Source organism: Phyllobates terribilis, unplaced genomic scaffold (assembly GCF_046119375.1).
Source record: "Phyllobates terribilis strain yellow unplaced genomic scaffold, ASM4611937v1 Scaffold_2__4_contigs__length_985480577, whole genome shotgun sequence".
Lineage (NCBI taxonomy): Eukaryota > Metazoa > Chordata > Amphibia > Anura > Dendrobatidae > Phyllobates > Phyllobates terribilis.
In genome coordinates, this window is record NW_027362762.1 from 421,069,071 (window position 1) to 421,082,409 (window position 13,339).

The window sequence follows — 13,339 nt, forward strand, 5'->3', positions numbered from 1 at the left end:
GGACTGCCTCTTGAGGTTGGGAGAAGTATTCCGGAGAGCATAGTCATCCTGTGTGGATTCTGGGTGGGCAGTAGTCTCATCGGGCAGGAGGACTAGTGCGCTACCCACACACATTACCCATCGGGGCTGCTCCGGGATATTGGGAAGTGAAGCTTCAGCAGGAGCCTCCGGGTTAGGGTCATCGAAGACCATTAGAAAGGCCACCAGGAAGGCCATTATGTCCAGGACGAAAGGATCCTGTGCATCCCATAGGGGGGTGATCCACTTCAAGGCATCACCCGCTAGGTAAGACATCATGAACCCCACCTTAACCCGATCGGTGGGAAAACAAAGAGGGTAGAACTTGAAGTGTAGCATGCATTGCTCCACAAATGCACGACTCAGTCTTGGATCCCCATAGTATCGTGGCGGATCCGTAGGAACGAGTGCAGAAAGCTCCATCTGGACAGGTGCGGAATTCGCCTGGAACTCAGCTTGTAGCAAAAATAAATAAATTTCTTTCAGATGCAAGTATTCGCTGAAAAAGGTCTGAGAGGGCAAAGGCCGTGGGGCTCAATGGGAACCATGGCCTGAACATGCTGTAATGCACACGCCCGGACTGACTGGCGTGTGCGTGTTTAGTGGTTCCACTGTGCCATGAACCGGAGAATGCCTGGAGGGGTGTAACTAAGTATCTGCTCGATCCGACCAAGGTCGCATGATGGCATACGACGCCAGTGCACCAGGGAGGAACCGAGCAGAGGGACCAGGGTCTACTCCAGGTCAGACTCCGGACACGGCTGTTGACCCACACCGGGGAATACAGGAACAGGCAGGCTAGAGCGCAGGCTGGGTAGGGTCCAGTACAGACTGGGAGACGAGTTCAGAGCCGCAGATGCGGTAATCAAACAGAGTAAAGCGAAACCGCAGGTGCGGTAGACAAGACTGAACAGAGCGAAACCGCAGACGCGGTAGACAGGGCTGAGCAGAGCAAAACCGCAGACGCGGTAGACAAGGCTGAGCAGAGCGAAACTGCAGACGCGGTAGACAAAGCTGAGCAGAGCGAAACCGCAGACGCGGTGGACAAGGCTGAGCAGAGCGAAACCGCAGACGCGGTGGACAAGGCTGACCAGAGCGAAACCGCAGACGCGGTGGACAAGGCTGAGCAGAGCGAAACCGCAGACGTGGTGGACAAGGCTGAGCAGAGCGAAACCGCAGACGCGGTGGACAAGGCTGAGCAGAGCGAAACCGCAGACGCGGTGGACAAGGCTGAGCAGAGCGAAACCGCAGACGCGGTGGACAAGGCTGAGCAGAGCGAAACCGCAGACGCGGTGGACAAGGCTGAGCAGAGCGAAACCGCAGACGCGGTGGACAAGGCTGAGCAGAGCGAAGCCGCAGACGCGGTGGACAAGGCTGAGCAGAGCGAAACCGCAGACGTGGTGGACAAAGCTGAGCAGAGCGAAACCGCAGACGCGGTGGACAGGGCTGAGCAGAGCGAAACCGCAGACGCGGTGGACAGGGCTGAGATAAATCGCCGAAGAGGTAAACAAAGACAAAGCAAAGGGGACAGAGCTCTGTTCACACGGAACAGACTGGAAAAGAAAGGCAGAACCAGATACACACAAGGTACTTGCAAAGAAGTAGCGAAAGGACTCCAACTCACAAACGGAAGTACAATGACAACGAGTAGAAGTTAGGTGCAGGTTCAGACTCTACAGAAAAAGGGAGCAAACGGGCATAAAGACAAAACAGGTAAGAAGCTAGGAGACAGTTCAGACAAGAACAGTTACTGCAACAAAATGCAGGAACGAGCCTAGGTAAAGCCAAGTGCTGGTTCAGACACTGCAGAAAAAGGGAACAAACGGACATAAAGACAAAACAGGTAAGAAGCTAGGAGACAGTTCAGACAAGAACAGTTACTGCAACAAAATGCAGGAACGAGCCTAGGTAAAGCCAAGTGCTGGTTCAGACACGGCAGAAATAGGGAACAAACAGACATAAAGACAAAACAGGTAGGAAGCTAGGAGACAGTTCAGACAGGAACTGTACTGCAACAAATACAGGAGTGAGTCTGGGTATGCGGCCCCCAGAGGGCGAGACGAACAGGCTGGGAGCGTGTTCAGACAGGCCTGGAAATACAGCCTCAGGAAGGCAGACAGACAGCTGGCTAGAGTACACAGACAGGACACAGTTCAGACACGGGAACTGATACCGCAAGGCAGGAAACAGACAGGACCTGGCACATCAGTGACAAGAAGCCAACTGACAGAACAAGATGCTCAGGCCAGGATTCCAGGGAGGAGCTGGGTTAAATACCAGGTGACAGACAGCAATAGGCTGAGGACGCATCAGGGGAGTGTCAGCAGCAGCTACAAGAAACAGGAAGTTCAGCGGGCGTCGCCCTAAACAGCAAGAGCAAAGCAAAGCAGACAACATGGAAAGAAACCAGAGTGGCAGTCTGGACTGGAGATCAAGTGCGCGCTCTTGCACAGTGGGAGATGGACCACTATGCAAGGACGCCGCCAGGTATGTTACACTGCATAAAATAGCCTTCACAGCTGGTATCACAAGTAAGTTCTGTAAGACAATCCAAAGCAAATTTGTGGAGCAAGTTGCATCAGCTGTAGATACAACCAGCCTTTCATGGAAGCATCATGGATAGGGAATTGGGAATGCAGTCATGCACCTGTTGAGAGATTTTGGAGACAGGCCCCTTTTTCAAGCAGTTTACTATCTTGTTGGAATGCCTACTACAAGTAAATAATAGCATCTTTGAAAAAATCAGACTTGTTTCCTTTTCATTATACCTTGCATATGTGTTTTTTTGAGTATATGGTTCATGTGGTTTTCGGGAGCCATTTTGCTGCACAGCTATTGCGTCTTTTTTCCACTGCTTGCTTAGAAAGTGGGGCTCAGTCAGTAGCTCTCCCAGTGATGTCATGGGGGTTGTGGCCAGTATTACCATATGTATACAGAGAAGGAGAGCAGATGCAGGATACAAACTCCACAGATCTATTAAATATACGATGAGCAGTATTTATGTATGTGTATACTAGAGATAATCGGATCAGTCTGTGCAAATCCAGTCCACAGTCCAGGTCAGTGTTCTCTGGCTGTGGACAGTAGCAGCATGAATTTCCTGAGCTTCCGGGTTCCCTGGCGTGGCCTTTGATTCACAGGACTGGTGCTATGTCATTTTTGCGACATGCGGCACATGGGTCACATCTCGCCAGCCCAGCTAATCATAAGCCGCGCCTGGGATCCCAGAGGGTAAGGAAAATCGCACAGCTCTTGTTTGCAGCCAGAGAGTACAGACCTGGACTGTGGACTGGAGTTGTGCGAACAGCTCCGCTGATCACTAATATGTGTACAGTGTGGAAAATAAGTATTTGATACACTGCCGATTTTGCAAGTTTTCCCACCTACAAGGAATGGAGAGGTCTGTAATTGTTATCTCAACTGTGAGAGACAGAATCTAAAAAAAAAATCCAGAAAATCACATTGTATATGATTTTAACATAATTAAATTGTATTTTATTGCATGAAATAAGTATTTGATACAATAGAAAAACAGAACTTAATATTTGGTACAGAAACCTTTGTTTGCAATTACAGAGGTCAGACATTTCCTGTAGTTCTTGACCAATTTTGCACACACTGCAACATGGATTTTGGCCCACTCCTCCATACAGATCTTCTCCAGGTCTTTCAGGTTTCAGGGCTGTCGCTGGGCAACATTGCGTTTCAGCTCCCTCCAAAGATTATCTATTGGATTAAGGTCTGGAGACTGGCTTGGCCACTCCAGAACCTTGAAATGCTTCTTACAGAGCCACTCCTTAGTTGCCCTGGCTGTGTGTCTTGAATCATTGTCATGCTGGAAGACCCAGCCACGACCCATCTTCAATGCTCTTACTGAGGGAAGGAGGTTGTTGGCCAAAATTTCATGATACATGACCCCATCCATCCTCCCTTCAATACAGTGCAGTCATTCTGTCCCCTTTGCAGAAAAGCATGTCCAAAGTATGATGCTTCCCCCACCATGCTTCACGGTTGGAATGGTGTTCTTGGGGTTGCACTCATCCTTTTACTTCCTCCAAACACGGCGAGTGGAGTTGATACAAAAAAGTTCTATTTTTGTCTCATCTGACCACATGACCTTCTACCATGCCTCCTCAGCATCATCCAGATGGTCATTGCCATACTTCAAACGGGCCTGTACATGTGCTGGCATGATCAGGGGGACCTTGCATGCCTGCAGGATTTTAATCCAAGACAGCGTAGTGTGTTACAAACAGTAATGTTTGAGACTGCAGCGCCGGTGTCCCTGCACACTGTCCCTCTTCCCCGGCAGGGACACCGGCTCACTCACTGCCGCGGCCCCCGTCCCGCACTTCCTCTTCCTTCCAGGTCTGTGAGTGCCCCGGGTTGCGCGCTGATCCCCAGGCCCTGTGATTAGGGCGCACATGCAAGCTCCCCGTCTCTTAAAGAGGCCGTGCATGCCGTTCTGAAGTGTCCCCAGCCAATTGCAGGCGGACACTTACTATTTAAGGCACCTCCTCCAACATGGAGGTGCCTGTGCAATGTTGTAACTTTGTTTCCTAACATTCTTGTTGGTTCTCAGGTCCCAGTGCTTGTATTTTCATATACTTGCCTGTCTATCAGCCGTGCCTGACTGTCTATCAGCCGTGCCTGACTGTCTATCAGCCGTGCCTGCCTATCAGCCGTGCCTGCCTATCAGCTGTGCCTGCCTGCCTGTCCATCAGCCGTGCCCGCCTGCCTGTCCATCAGCCGTGCCCACCTACCTGTCTGTAAAGATCTGAGGTTGTGGGTTGTAAGTAATCACCTAGGCAGGTTAACGATGCAACAATATTTTATTGATCAAAGCCATGGTAATAAAGCAATTCCAGGTAAATGGCCAAAATACAGTTCTCTCAGTCCTCAAGTTCCCAATCTGGGTTCAGTAGTTCCAATGGCTTTGTATCAGGCCATACTCACTGTCTCCCAACTTTTGGTTGGCCCACAGATTTCGTATCTCCAGCCAGTATAGTCTGTAGCCACAGTCCATGATCCTCTAGACGGCAGATAAAACCATGAAAGCACAGGTATCCAGTAGCAGCAGTCCTTTTAAGAAAGTTTAAATCCAAACGACATCATCAATAATGGTAACATGTTCATCCATCCTTCCAAGTCCATGGTCTCCATCCTCTTCCTTCAATCCTTCCACACAACTCTAACTAAAACATGTCTGTCCTTTCTTTCCCTGGGATCAGTCCCCTCCCAGGTCAGAAATGATCCCCCTCCTTCTTAAGAATTTACTGTTAGCTAAAAACAATGAAGAATATTCTAGAAGCCTTCATCTGAGACTGCATGTAAGACCCCCTGTGGTGACGGCTCTACTGTGTCTACAATCTACACAAACATAATGAGATTATTGGCTGTTGGAACAATGGTTAGATACTCCTGAGATACAGATATCCTGAGATACAGATTAGTGGAATGCTGGACATTTTACAAGTGAATCTAGTGCACATACTGACAAGTTAGCAGAACTATATAAAACATAACAAGTAAATCACTAATAAAACACAATAATAATATTGACAAAAATGGTGGTCCGCTGCTGGAAAATTATCATAGTCTTTAGAAAGTGGGCAGCTCCTCACACTGTCCATCAGCCGTGCCAGCCTGCCTGTCCATCAGCCATGCCAGCCTGCCTGTCCATCAGCCGTGCCAGCCTGCCTGTCCATCAGCCGTGCCAGCCTGCCTGTCCATCAGCCATGACTACTGGGGGTCAGCTGTCGTATATCTGAGGTTGGACTTGGTAAGGTCCCTAGTTACGCCCCTCTGGGCTTTCCTGGGACCACAGCACAGTGGTTCCACCACCCAGCCCGTTACAAAGACTGTGGTCCCAGCTCTCTTCAGGTCATTGACCAGGTCTTCCTGTGTAGTTCTCGGATGGTTCCTGAGCTTTCTCAGAATCATCCTTACCCCATGAGGTGAAACCTTGCATGGAGCCCCAGACCAAGGAAAATTGACAGTCATCTTGTGTTTCTTACATTTTCTAATAATTGCGTCAACAGTTGTTGCCTTTTCACCAAGCTGCTTGCCTATTGTCCTAGATCCCATCCCAGCTTGTGCAGATCTACAACTTTGTTCCTGGTGTCCTTAGACAGCTATTTGGTCTTGGCCATGGTGGGGAGGTTGGAATGTGATTCATTGAGTGTGTGGACAGGTGTTTTTTATACAGGTAATAAGTTCAAACAGGTGCAATTAATACAGGTAATGAGCGCAGAGTAGGAGGGCTTCTTAAAGAAAAACTAACAGGTCTGTGAGAGACAGAATTCTTGCTGGTTGGTAGGTGATCAAATACTTATTTCATGCAATACAATGCAATTTAACTATTTAAAAATCATACAATGTGATTTTATGGTTTTTATTTTTAGATTCTGTCTCTCACAGTTGAATTGTGTCTACGATAATAATTAAAGACCTCTCCATTCTTTGTAGGTGAGAAAATTTGCAAAATCGGGAGTGTATCAAGTACTTATTTTTCCCACTGTACAAAGATACTTGTACTGTGCAAAGTAAATGAAGTGGGAGAAATGTTAGGAGGGTCAAACTGTAAACAGCAATTTAGAAGCATCAATATGGTTTTGAAAAATAAATCACTGTTTTATTAGCAGGAGATTATCATTAGAGGGCTAGTTAACCCGATGTCAGGTAGTCCAGCATATTCATGAGCTCTGTTTAACCACGCTCCCTCCACTGATTGACAACTTTCTTTATACACTGTACATGGGCAGAAAGCACCAATCAGTGGTGTGGGCCGGGTTATTCAGAGCTCAACATTTAGAAAACTGATAGATCTGCAGCATATAAAACATCATTTTTATCAAAACTACACTAAGCAGCTGATACATTGCTGAAATCCAGGTCTCTGTCTCAAGATGATCAAATGGGGCAGCAAAAACCAGCTGACAGATTCCCTTTAAGGAGCACTACATCTCCATGCACTGTTGTACAGGTTCCACACATGAGTCATCGGACAACCCCTCTAAAATGAAAAGGTTTTAATTATATTTTTTTATTAGAGCAAACTTTTTGCCCCGTGTATCCAATCATGTTGTAGTTTTTTTTTCTAAATCTCCCTGCTGGGTTTGAATGTATCTGCGTAGTAAGTGTATTCTCCAATTCACCTTATTATTATTTTATCTTACTTTGTCTAGGATTTTTATTTAAAAACCTGTAAATTATTTTAAAGGCTAACAGAGAATGTTAATTGAAAACAAGGCTTGTTTAAAACCAGACAGTGATTAGTACGTTCCTTATAATCACAAAATAAGAAATAAGCATAGCACATTTTTACCTCATTGTGCACTGTGTGAACAAACGCCTCGGAGGAAACACTTTGCCCGTGACTAACGGAGTAAGAGGAAAGTGTGTCATGCCATCTGACAAAATGTCTCGTATCAGTGTCAATGTGATAGTCCCAGACCTGCAGCAAAAATGAATACGGATTGTCAGCAACAAACGTTCGATTTGGATTAAATATTTATACTTCTGAGTAGTGATGACAGGTCCTGACACTTATTCGCAGGCACATCATTTCAACATGATCACTCCTTGCCAAAAGAAAGCCAGTGCCAAGTTATATTGTCTCTTCTACAAGATGATGCATGTCTGCTAGGGAAGATGGACCATTAACTCTTACAATGCCTTCATCCTTCAATGCACATATCCATAAAAGTGCAGGGAGTCGCCTTCGAATGTAAAGTTCATAGATAAACATTGTTATATATGTCATATATAAAGTAACAATTACATGAATATTATAGGAAACTATTTAATTACAAAATAGCTATTAAAAATTCCTAAAAAGGTTTTTATTGAAACATAATATATGATACTGTTATAAAATAGAATTACTTCTCCTTCTGTAGGGAATGTTGTATGGCTCCTGAATGTTCGTTTCCACCAGTTGCTAAATAAAGTTCTTTCATTATAGTCCAACCATCCTCCAAAAGACCATATACAGGAGAAGATAAAATACTTTTTGATATCTTCAGCCAGCATATCAGGAACTTGTTTTGCCAAAGCCTATATGATACAACACATGGATTAAAGAATAATAGCTTTAAACCTGAAAAATCTGAATAATCATAGATAATACAAGCAATAAATATATCATACATAAGACATTTAGAAAACTATACTTTGCAGTCTATGTTCCTACACTAAAAAAAAGAAATGGGTAACTATCTTTCCTACTAAAGCTATCCAGGCCACTGAATTTTTGACAGCATTTACAATCAGCGGTGTCCTATTCTCATGATTTACTCTGCAGTGGACATAGGGTCCCGACATACAGAACTGGCTGCAGAAGAGTGACTGGGCATGCATGACCAACAAGCACTTAGTGCCCTACATGGACGTCTACATTGCTTTACACTTTGAACACTAGGTGGAGCCATACTGTGTAGGTAAATTTCATAACTCTTTACTACAGTAAATCATTTTTTAAACAGCATGTAAATAGCCAATATCATTTTTTTTTGCTCTGTACACTAAAGGTAATAAGTAATGTTGGGTCAAATTTGTCATAAATTTGAAAAAAAATGTTGAACCCTTTTAATTACTTTTCAACATTTTTTCCATTGTTTCGTTAAAAAAATGTCTGTAAAAATATTACTTTATTTGGTACTGTTTTGTACTCTCGTGAACCCATCACTAAAAGATTAGCTCATCTAATATAATGAACTTGTAGGTATTTTCTTCCATGTAGTAGACAACTGTATCAGACTGTAAAAGCTTCCAAGAATGTGAATCATTATAGTAAGCACTGTGAAAACATAGTGCACCCAAAAATGATGCTGCATTAAGCGTTGGAACCTCCATTATTCTGAATGCAAGTCTGGATTATAACACAGGCTGTAATGGATAACCCTGCTCACCAATCAGTAAGGTACTAAAGAATCAGCTCTATTCTGACCTTAGCATCTGTCATTGTTGCATTGTTGTTAGTTTTGGCTTTTGGTTGCCTTCTCTGGACTAAGTCTATATATTCCTTTATCATTTGGTTTTCTTGAATCCAGTGCTGGATATTTTTCCCAAAACTTCAGGCTATACTGATCCTTGCTACCTGTGCTGTGCATGTATCTGAGCCTGAATTTTGCACCCATTTGTATTGCTGAATCCAATGATAGATCCTGGACCTTTTCCCTGAATCTGGCATTTCTACCCTGAAAGGTGGAACATAATGATGGTGTCTGCATTTGAACCTACTGAGACCCAACTGTCAGCCTTCCCTGAACCTCAAACTTGAGCCTGTACCCTATCCAAAATCCTCTACCTTGGAACGTCAAACATGAGTATGGTTCCCGAATTCTTCAGTCTTACCCTGAAGTTATTGTGTTTTTCAAATCTGAATTTGTGCCAGAATACAAGGACTCTTAAAGGTAAGGATTCTTAAAGACTGGCATTTTTTATGCCCATTTTGAAGAAATAGTCTGCAAGAGAAAGACGGCCATATGCAATTGCAAGTGAAGATCCATTAATCATTCCATCAACTATGAGCTGAAGGTTTCTGCTATAATTTTCACTGCTCTTTTATAATAACGCTATCAGAAGGCCCTTGGCCTCATCCGTCTCGCTAGGTTCTGACCACTTTTTAGAATGATAGCGGTGTAAAAATGACTACAGTCATAATACTGCATGTTGTGCAAAAATCTGCATCTGAAAATTCATCTCATATTCAACTCTAGTATTCATATTGCAAACTTACGTCTGCTGCAACAGTTCCTACAAAATCCCTTTGGGTTAAGTTCCCACAATGAGTTTTTGGTGAGATTTTGACACTGCAAATTTTTCGATTCACAAAAAAAAGCGTCATGTCACAGTTTCTGCAAAGTGGATGGGAATTATAGAAATCTAATGGCCGCTGTGCTAGGTATTTTATGAGGTGTGTGTTTTAAATTTGCAACATGTCAATTTCTCTTTCAAGTACACTCAGTTTTATGTGTGAATACTCCCTATAGAATTGTATAATATGTGGAAATTCCACAGGTAAAAAGCATGTATGCGTTTTTAGTGTATTTTTGCTGCGGAAAATGACTGTATTAATAAAGTTGTCACTGTTATCAATAAAGCATTCTCAAAGCCAAATATCAGGGAATAACCAAAACAAAGCAGTTTAATTTAAAACATGACATACCAAAAAGAGACCAAAAACGCACGATCAAAAATGCGATATAAACTAAACACATGTAAAAAATGCAATAAAAACACAATAAAAACGCAATGAAAAAAAAAAATTAATAGATGCAGAAATGCTCCTGTTCTATAGTGGATTTGTGCTTTAAGTATTAGTAACTGAATGGAAATTATTGTGAAACCCTATTATATTTCATCAACAATGCATTTAGAAGACGGGCCCTTTGTGAATGGACTTTTAAGGCTGTGAGTTCTTGATTGCTCCCCGAGAGCATCATAAATTCCTGGCAATGGTTACTCTGCATTAATAATAAATACCATGTTTCTACAACACATTTTACCGTATTATGTCAAATATTTAGGAATTTTACAGCCATTATCTAAATTGTAATATCAAATCCAGTGCACTCGTCATACTTAAAACTATGAATAATATTAATTAATGTACTTTATCCAAAAGAAATAGGGCTTTTATAGTAAAAAGATGGAAGTAATATTCAGATTGCCTGAATATGAATTGTGCTTTAGGCCTAAGATGATGTAGTAGTAGGAAATCTTATGACATTTGTAGAATAATATTTCTCACATTTATGAGGAGTACATTAATTGGCAGCTAAATGAACCATCTGTGCGGGAAAGAACAAAGGCAGCATGCTAATATGGAAGAGAAATTCACAGTATAATAATGGCACTGCCCCTGGAATACTTTTCATATATTACCTTGTGCACAGTAAATTGATTTAAAAAAAAAATTACCAGACACTTCACACAGTATACATTCTGTATTTATACATTGCTTTGAAGCGCAGAAGTACAACACTACCTGAATGGTGACACTCACAATTCACACATGCATCACATCTTGAAACATAAAGTATAAATCACATATATTCAGTTCTGTAACAATATGTTCCATATTGATGTCAATTAGAGCAGACTACACTTTTGTCTATGCACTCTCTTTGCAAATCAAAGGATGTCAGTGGGTGTTCAACATGTTCACAATATGCCAAGAGTATTTTCAGTAGGTTTAAAGTAATTATTATATTACCTTGCCTATTATTCAATACATATTTTAGACCTAGTGTACTTACTTTAAAGTCCATATCAGAATGGCTTCATAATCATTTTGAATGTTTCTCTATCTTGTATTAAAATGTGCATTTTAGGAGTCGAGTTAGTTTTTATTTCAGGACTATAAAGTGACATGGAATTTCAAAGTAAATATACCAGTGTGATCAGGTTTATTTATTAATGTATGATGCTTATATTGTGAAATCTGGTGACAGATTTGTTTTAACTTGTTGAAATTCCTTTCATGTGTTCACCTCAAATGCACTCTATCACTAGCTACATTTTAAGGGCTCCCTCACACAAGAGTAGAAAACGTACAAGTGCTATCCAGTGTTTTATCACAGGACCAATATGGGGCAGTGCTGATCAGAATTTTTTTTCTTGTGCTGATTTGGCAAATCAAATCACGTGCACCCGTTCAAGTGCATGGGTGCGTGTAAGACATTGGACTGCACTCGGTTGACATCCGAGTGCAGTCCGATTTCTGCAGACACAGACAATGGAGAAGATAGAAAAGTTCTTTGGTTTTCTCCGCACCTGTGATACGATTCTCCCATGCGAGTCAATCGGATCATAGCAAGATGATACTCGGCTCAATCTCTGACATACTTTGGGCAGAGTGTCATTACCTGTCACTGGTGTGTCAGATGTAACAGACAGTCGTTCTGTAGTTGGCTGCAGAAGATCACTTCGTTTGGCATTACAGACGCCTTCTTAAATCTGTCTTACTTTAGGAACCAGAGGCTACCTCCCTCCTGCTCTGATTGACACCCTGGCCTGGGCGTTTAAATACTTTCAGTTTTCTGCAGGGAGGTGCTGGTGATATTCTCATGTTCCCTTGTGAAGGCTTGGAGCTATTGCAGTCGGCTTACTTCCTCTCTGGTGCTGTGGAGGACGTTTGGTGTAATCTCTCTGAAGTTTGCCCAAGCTAAGTTTCTCCCCCCTGTGTTTGTCTCCCTTTTTGTCTTTAGCATAGTGGGGACTGACCAGTGCTCATCCCCCTTCCCTATCCAGGGCCTAGCTCTAGGGATATGCAGGGCTTAGGTTTCCTGTTTGGCGATTGGTCAGGAACCAATATAGGGACGGTAGGGGAGACAGGGTGATATTAGATCAGACTAGGGGTCACCACTCCCCCTTTCCCTAGTGCCTGGGCTCCATTCCCCTCATCCCTTCGTGTTGCACTTTGTATTTCCTACAGTGTGTGACATTACCATAATCTATCCAATTTTTCCGTAACAGAGAATAATCGCTCGTGTGAGTGAGCCCTAAAGGGATTATCTGGGCTGAAATTAACAGTCTAAAGTCACTCTATATGACGGCAGACTTCTGAAACATGACAGTGTAAAACGCCCATACTGTCATCATTCCCCTGTATTCCTTGCGCGGGTGGACGGCCACGTGACCACATGTATGTGATTTACATAGTTGCCGAATACTCACCTGGTTTCTTTCAATGGAAGAGAATTGAGAAAAATACAAAAGTCTAGTAGCCACATAATCACAAGTGTGCAATTTGCTTCCAGTACGGACTGGGCGTACAGAGAAGCCGTGATAGTGCGCGCATTGTGCACAATTTGGCAGTCTGCAGTCACAAAGTGCCTGCAGGCTTTTCATAACATCTATAAAGCTAGACAAATATATGATATTTATACATGTGAAATACCTCAGAGATCCTACAGAATGTCAACAGTACACTTGCTTCGCAAAGAAAAACATTTCTTTGTGTATAACTTTGTTCATTTCCAGGTTGGGAAAATATTTTGTGATCTTGGAGAAACTGTAAGCTGGGCTCTAAAATACAAGAGAGAAAAATGACAATATATGTTCCTTATCAGATGTGTAATAGTAATACTAAAAAAAAATTCAGCCATTTAAATTACAAAAAAAAATCATAAGAAAATTCTAATTGAGCTTTAATAAATTCCATAAGTTGACTGTATGATCCATTACCTGGAGGCATGTTGCTGTTTTCTATTTCTTATTGGCTGGGCTTATGATATTCTCATACACAAAATAATTTATTATGGAAGCACCTAACAATATCTCATCACAATCTATGCAGTGCACAAAGATCAGG

The 13,339-nt window shown here is 42.7% G+C and overlaps 1 protein-coding gene across 1 annotated transcript in view; it reads right to left on the reverse strand.

Moving 5' to 3' along the window:
• LOC141213014 (uncharacterized) overlaps window positions 1-13,339 on the reverse strand; it is a 903,379-nt gene that overhangs the window by 472,005 nt on the left and 418,035 nt on the right. The window contains 3 exon segments of the mRNA XM_073665145.1: window positions 7,346-7,474; window positions 7,906-8,076; window positions 12,926-13,053. Coding sequence (XP_073521246.1) covers window positions 7,346-7,474; window positions 7,906-8,076; window positions 12,926-13,053 — 428 coding nt within the window.